General features: G+C 47.7%; 1 protein-coding gene across 1 annotated transcript; it reads right to left on the reverse strand.

The window, feature by feature from the left end:
- Window positions 1-700: 700 nt before the first annotated feature.
- LOC101782380 (purple acid phosphatase 3) lies at window positions 701-5,840 on the reverse strand. Its single transcript, XM_004979389.3, has 7 exons — window positions 5,614-5,840; window positions 2,189-2,345; window positions 1,975-2,085; window positions 1,689-1,807; window positions 1,462-1,590; window positions 1,286-1,353; window positions 701-1,167 (listed from the first exon to the last, which is right to left on the reverse strand). Exons 1-7 carry the CDS (start codon window positions 5,788-5,790, stop codon window positions 954-956), a joined length of 975 nt encoding a protein of 324 aa, XP_004979446.1. The 5' UTR covers window positions 5,791-5,840; the 3' UTR covers window positions 701-953.
- Between the last annotated feature and the right edge of the window lie 1,406 nt (window positions 5,841-7,246).

The following is a 7,246-nucleotide window of genomic DNA, read 5'->3' on the forward strand; positions in this document are numbered from 1 at the left end:
TGAAGTAGTGATACCCACCTTGGCATGATGGGGAGGTTGAAGATATGATCGTAAGGATCAGGAAAACAACAGCTGTAAGGTAAATGGCTCTCTTAGTATTGCATCTGGCGAGGGCCATGAGATGAGATGAGAGAAGACTCTCCCTTAGTATTGCGTTGAGAGAGAGGTGTGCAAGTGTTTATATAGAAGTACAATAAAATCTCAAGCTATCATAGTATCTCAAGGATATTTTCCCCTGAGGCATGATATCCTCTTAGCTAGTAGTAGGTTCAAATGAACTTGTGAGTATATATAGTATTTCACAAGCCCAAAGATCTGCATTCTCAATTGTCTCATTATTTTATTCAGTGTTGTATTAATAATTGTTTGGTTTCTGAGGAACACAAATTAAATACAGTGACACCTTTCCAACATCTAACACCCTGATTTCATTTTGTTTCAAGTTCTAAAAAAATCTTATTTTCTTCTTAAAGCAAGGAGTCTTTCATTAAAACAAAGCAGTTTCTATCTACAATGGTCATTGGGGAGTAGGAGACAGACAGCAGCGCACAAAACCTTTAATCCCAATGGATAGCAAGTGATGCCTGACATGGGTTGCCCATGTCAATATATATGGGCCCACATGTGCACTGATCCATTAGCAAAGCTGAAACATCATTAAGACCCAGGAGTAAAGAACCCAGCCCCAAGTGCACAAGGCTATCCACAAAATAACCTTTATTCTTTATTAAGAATTTGTCTTACAGGGTGAACGAATTTCCCACCGTCACACGTGCACACAACAACAAGAACAACATTTCGCAAAAAAGAAATAAGAGCAACAACCCACTCAAAAAAAGAAGAAGAACAGCAACAATTGCTTCATGTTTACACAAACGATTAATTGCATGCCTTGCGATTGCTCAACTCATCGTACGGCTGCTGCCTGACAGCTATAGGAGTCCACAGCAAAGCTAGTGCCCAGCAGCTGCTGCGGTCTTGGTGAGGCCCCAGCAGTGCAGGACGCTGCCGGCGACGTCGAAGAAGGCGAGGTGGGCCTCCGTCTTGCTCAGCCGCATCGACATGAACCCCTGCCCGTCGTAGAGGAACTCCACCTTGTCCGGGGTCGCCTTGAACTTGCCAGCCCACGCCTTCGACCCGCCCCCACTAGTCAGGAACTGAAGAGGACTGCAATATTTTTTTTTTGGAGGTTTCAGAACATACAGATCAACGAAAAACTTCCGAAAGTTCTAGAACCATGTCTCTCTCTCTCTGTCTCTGATGTAAACTACTGATGTATGCTAACCTGTCTCTGCTGGTGATGCGCTGCAGGCAGTGGTCATGGCCGTTCACGTACATGTCGGCGCCATGGGCCTGCGTTGCATCGTCATCGTGAAGCAAATCAGTTTCAGAGTTACTGGACACTACTACTGGTAAATTGTTTTGATTGAATGCCGATAAGAGAAGACGAGATGTCAATGCCTTGATGACTGGGAGAAGTAACTCCTCGAGCTCAGTGTTGTTCCCATGCCCACAGCCGCTGCTGATGGGGTGGTGGCCGACGACGATCTTCCAGGGGGCCTTGGATTGCGTCAGAGCGTACTCCAGGTTCTGGCAAAGATTTCAGCAATTTCATAATCATCAGAGGAGGCAAAATGCTCACCAGATGACATGAGTCATCTATGTTGGTATACTGCAATGGTGGATACCTTGAGGAGATTTGTGATGTAGGTGTCCCGAGGAGCAACCCCTCTCCAATCGAACTTGGTGTTGTTCCAGTAGTGGAGGATGAACGGCGTCGTGTCGACGAGGAAGAAATCCGCAATTCCTTCATTCGTTGAAAAAAAAAAGAATAAACATAGGTAAAAGTTTGTATTAGAAAGAGTAGATTATACCCCTTTCCTTGTAAAGTTATGACAGTAGAAAGGTTTTTGACTAGGCAGTTATTAGTGTGCAAGAATGCATCAGTGGTCCCAGAGTACTTCATTTGATTACCTGAGTTGACGATGAAGGACTTTGCGATGACGGTGTACCGGCTGTCCACGTTGCGAATGGCAGGGTCCAGCTGGGCGAGCGCATTGCCCGTGTAGTCATGGTTGCCAAGGACTTCATATTGATGTCAAAGACACAGCAGGATTAGTCATCATCATCAGTCTTCTTCAGTGTTCAGAACATGTACAAGTAGGATGTATACTAGCTGTTGCATTACCGAGATACCAAGGCTTCTGGAGGCCCTTGGCAGTGTAGATGTTGGAGAAGGACTCCTTGAAGAGTGGGTCGCTGGTGTTGGCGATGCCGTCATCGTAGATGTTGTCGCCGGTCGAGATGACGAAGTCGATGTCCATCTTCTCCCCCACTACTCCCATCTGCACAGTGGGAACAATAAACCTGATTCAAGGTGTGTTTGGTTGCATGCACCAGTTGATGCATGCATGGATGATCCTGGATGGTAGGGTTCAACCAATTTGCTTGTACCATATGGTTTACTTCTATTAGTAGAATAATATATTAAGTGGGATTGCTTCATCCTCGATGGGTTGGTACGATTCACCCAACCAAATAAAAGGATCATTTTTTTTGAACCATTCCATACATGAATCAAATAATACAACCAACCAAACACACCCTCAGTGATCTGTTTAGGCTCAGGAGAAGGACCAGCGTGTGCAGCAGCGCTAATAACATTGGACGGTACGTAATGTAATGACGTGTTGCTCGTTAGTTAGAATGCAATAATTGAGTTTATTTGCATCTGTCTTAGGTCATTACTGCTTCAACCGAAGAACAGTGTGATCGTACCAAGTGGATAACTCAATCTATCCACTTTCGGCTAGTTATGAACGAGGAGCCATGACCACCATGCATATGGCAAGAACTTACTGGGGGACCATGCATGTGTATAAGAGCCTCCATCATATCATATCATCGCTCGACGAAATGTGGCATATTCAAAAAAGCCATATCTTTCTGTTTTCATTGGACTAATTTAAGTACCATGACCCAAAACATGCTCTCGGAACCTACAAACTGTTGATAAATTTCGTGTAAACTTAGGGATCACTTAAATCAAAACAAAGTGTAAACCAAATGATTAGAGGCCGGATCCTACAAAGCTCTTGTAATTTTTGGCTATATATATCCAAGTGTGGATATAGAGGTCGGATGTTTGTCCATCATTAAAAAATGATCGCTGAGGTATATGAATCCAGCTGGAAGCCAAGATGGCGTTTTTTGACTGAGCCAGCGGCTAGAGTGGTGCTAGAGAGCTAGATGACTAGGCCTACTGTTCGGGTTGTCGGTCATTAGACTAGAGTTTAGGGAAACTGGACCATTGTAAACACAACTCGCCTATTTCGTTCATGCATCACTTTATAATTTGAATAAAAAAAATATGGCACTTCCTCTGACCCAATAAGTTGATCCGTAGCAAAAAAAAAAAATTGTCCCCACAAAGAGTTGATTTTTAGCACGTCCACACTAAGTGGCCGCTTTAACTCTTTCCCGAAACGCTATGCATGTGTGTGTATTTAGCTTGGTTTCTAGATTTTTTTAATTAATTTCACCACATGCATTGTTCTAGGTGATCGAACAACAATTAAATTGAGCTTCGGTGACGAAATAGACACCTAAAAACAGAGTGGCCTTAAAGGAGTATCTGATTAATGAAGGGCAAATATATCCTCTCTTCAATATGCTAATCTATCTGAAACTTTCTAGAAATCAACTTATTTTGGGACAGGAAAGAGTTAATGCAACAAACAACCGTGGCGAAGAAAATGGACCCCCACAGTCCTACTCGTGTGCTACTAGAAATTTGCACACCCTCTAGGCACTCTGGTGGCCTCGGCCCTTTGATTTTTTTTTTCACATCCATATTAATTTTGTTGCAAATGAGAATTAACAATAGCACCAACTATGGTTCTTTTACTATCGATCATGCGAAAGTTTACCAATTTCTTGATCAATTATTTTTGCTCACCATCAAAGTCCCCCCCATATAGCTGATTTTTTTTGTAATACACAATGAAGATTTTTTTTTTTTGGCTAGCTCAAGGAACCGAATCAACACGCACGTGCACACACACAACCCACACTGAGAGGAAACTAAGTGGAGGCACAAATGGCTCATGTATGCTCACTGAACACAGATGCTTATCTGTGTGATTGGTAGGGTGCACTAGCGGGAGCCTGGCTAAGATGAGTAGCTCATGGCCAGCCCAAGCCTGGCTTACGCGGTCATTTTGGCCCGTGCTTGGTTCGATGCTCTGTGAAGCTTGCCTTGGGTGTGGTGGTGATTGGTTGGGTGCGTTACAAGAATCGGGTTACCTTGTTTTTGCTTAGGTGAGCTTACCCACGGGCTCCTGCACCTTGCGCATGGAGATGACTGACAAGTCCTCCGATTCCACCAAATGCAACTCCGATTCCACCGAATCCGGCCACGATTTGCATCTTGGGGAGAGCTCGATTTGATAATATATTTCACCGAACTCCGATTCCAGCTTGTGCTGGTCGGTTGAGGCGCAGGAGAGCAGGAGCGGCGTGAAGTGGAAGGGGAGCTGGATGGAGCGGGGGAAGGCGCGGAGGCGGCAGCCGGTGCAGAGGAGTGTGTCGCAGTCGGCGCCGGCACCGGTGATGCGGACCTCCAGCGGGCGCCCGACGACGCCGGCCGCGCCGCGGCGGACACCAGGCTCGGGGCGACGCGGCCGCCGGCGGCGGCGACCCTGGCGTCCGCACGGAGCGCGAGCACGCAGGTGAGGTGGTCGGCGGCGGCGACGCTCGGGAACGGCGCGACAGGAGGACACCCGCGGCGCGGCGCTCGGAGGCGAGATCCCCGCGCTGCAGCAGGTCGGAGGAGGAGTGCTCGAGTGCGGCAGCGTGAGGAGGTAGGCGACGCGTCAGACCTTAGAAGGTGAGCGGAACGAGCAACTTGGCCCCGTGAGGCGCTAGCCAGGTTGCACAAGCGGTAACGAGCTTGATCTGCGTTTCCAGGTACGCGCCGGACCGACCGGTCTTTTTGCAAATCTGGCTAACTCACTATGCAGCCTTCCAAACATGGATGGGCTGCATTACACAAGCCTGGGTAGAGGCAATGCACCCTACCAATCATTACCTATGTGTATGCGCAACACCACCGAATCAAGATCCTAGCGGTCCTGGTGGGTTGTATACCAATGAAATGGCACAAGCTATCTAGCTAATAATCATCTTTAGACGATGTTTTCTATCCATGTAGGGGGAAAATTCACTTTGCAATAAGGCAAATCATATTATTTTTACTTTTAACAGTTTTCGATATGGAACTTTGACCATTACTTCCGTAAATTATTTGCTAGCTAGTAATAGAATTATAACAAGAGGAAATACACAAACAAGCTGAGTTTTCGTCTAGCTGATATGTACTACATGGTTTTACTCTTTTAGATGTAGTGACTAAGCTAGCTGTAGCATCATATAAAGTTCAATCATCAGTAATCAAGTTGCAGTGACTGCAGCTAGCTGCAGCTGTGGTTCGAGATGCACGGGTTAATAACGTCCTTACCGAAAGCGAATCGAGCGAGACAGACTGAGGGTTTACATGAGCATGGACGCATCAATGCATGGCTACAGAGCTGAGGGTTCTACGGCTGGTTTTACCTGCTGGGCAACCAAGGTCTGGTTGAACTGCCCGCGCCGCCCCCAGTCACCGACGACGAGGATGGCGAGCGACCCGTCGGCCTTCGGCGGGTGCTCCAGCCGTGGCAGTGCCGCCGCCACCTGAAGCAACGCCACCACCGCACCCAAAGCGACGAGCATGATCCCAACCCGAGCCATGGCACTCCAACACTGGTGGCAAAGGCGAAGCTAGCTCTAGTGTTCGTGTGCGTGAGTGTCCAAAGCGTGAAGAGCTCCCGTTCATTTATAGTCTTGTTTTGGCGCGAGACCAATAATTCGAGGTGGGCCCAGCTTGTCGGCTGATCTGTGTGCGGCTGCCACGTGGGCCCGGGGCGCCGGTTGGATCGGAGGCTAATAACCGTGTGATGGGGTAGGGTTTGGCTGGTGAGCGTACGTGGTCGTTGACAGCGCATGTACTGCTCGCGGCATTCAAGGACGGTTGGTGCGTCAGCAACTGAAACACGGATAAGCGTCGTGCATGATAGGCGATTAACAGGAGCAGAAAAATGATTTTTGCTTGCGATTAACGTTGATGCGGTGAGGGATCCGTTATCATCTTTAGTGAGATGGGGATATGTGCAAGGGCAGAAGTTATTAAAAGTTGGGTTTTGTGGGAGACAGAGAGAGTGCATATGCCATCTCCAGTCACCAGTAGAGAACTCGGTATTAATCCCGATTGGTAGGATGCAAATCTCCTGAAAATCCATCCGGGATAAACCAACAGGAACAAAAGGGGGTCTTTTATCTCGGGTCACTCAACCGGGACTAAAGATCCCCTTTTATCCCGGTTGGTAATACCAACCGGGATAAAATAGGGCACCATGCCAGGCGCTGCAAAAAAAAATCCTGGGAGGGCCCCCACGTCGCAAGTCACAAGTCACGCGATTTAGCTTCCTTGCCATCCCACCTACACAGCACATCTGACTATGTAGGGGATGCAATCCTTTTATATTAACTCGTGGGGGACCCTTTTATCCTGGTTGGAGTTCGAGAGATTTAGTCCTCTTTTAGCCACCCCGTTAGGGATCCTTTTATCCCAGTTTGTAATACCAACCGGGATAAAAGAGGGTCTTTTATCCCAGTTGGTATTACAAACCGGGATAAAAGGCTCTCGACCCTTTTATCCCGGGGATCTTTTTGATAGGACATCGCAGGTTCGGTCGGTGGAGTTTGCGCAAGGCAGCGACGCGCAGTGCCGAGTCCGGTCGCCGGTGAGGTGGCGGTGGTGCTTCCCGCCGCTACTGCGCAACCTAGATCGGTAGGTGTGTCGGTGGGGCGGCTGGCTGTGGCGAACCTCGTGAGCCGAGCCGGGTCCCCCACCCTGTTTATATAGCGCAGTGCGACAGGGACCCACCACCCATTGCTAGGGTGAGCGCCCCCGATCAGGGCGCTGATCAAGGTCCCGATGGGCCTTTGGGCCCATTGGGAAGGAGATCAATCTAACATTCTCCCCCTTGATCTCATCATTTACTTTTAGCTTTACACTTTTCACTTTTATTCGTTTCATCGTAGATTAATATGTAGAGCATGTTTCATCATCACAGCTTAATTGCCGATAGAATCAACAGCTACAACACACCTCTCTATTTTGAAACAATTCTATTTCTTTTGGGCC

Source organism: Setaria italica, chromosome VIII, assembly GCF_000263155.2.
Source record: "Setaria italica strain Yugu1 chromosome VIII, Setaria_italica_v2.0, whole genome shotgun sequence".
NCBI classification, from domain to species: Eukaryota; Viridiplantae; Streptophyta; class Magnoliopsida; order Poales; family Poaceae; genus Setaria; species Setaria italica.

What these genes read in the sequence shown, in the direction of transcription:
- LOC101782380 (XM_004979389.3), bottom strand. Translation starts at nt 5,790, where the DNA reads ATGGCTCGGGTTGGGATCATGCTCGTCGCTTTGGGTGCGGTGGTGGCG. An exon ending in AGACCTTGGTTGCCCAGCAG is followed by an intron (nt 2,346 to 5,613) that starts GTAAAACCAGCC and finishes CCCACTGTGCAG; the next exon opens with ATGGGAGTAGTGGGGGAGAA. An exon ending in GTCCTTCATCGTCAACTCAG is followed by an intron (nt 1,808 to 1,974) that starts GTAATCAAATGA and finishes CAACGAATGAAG; the next exon opens with GAATTGCGGATTTCTTCCTC.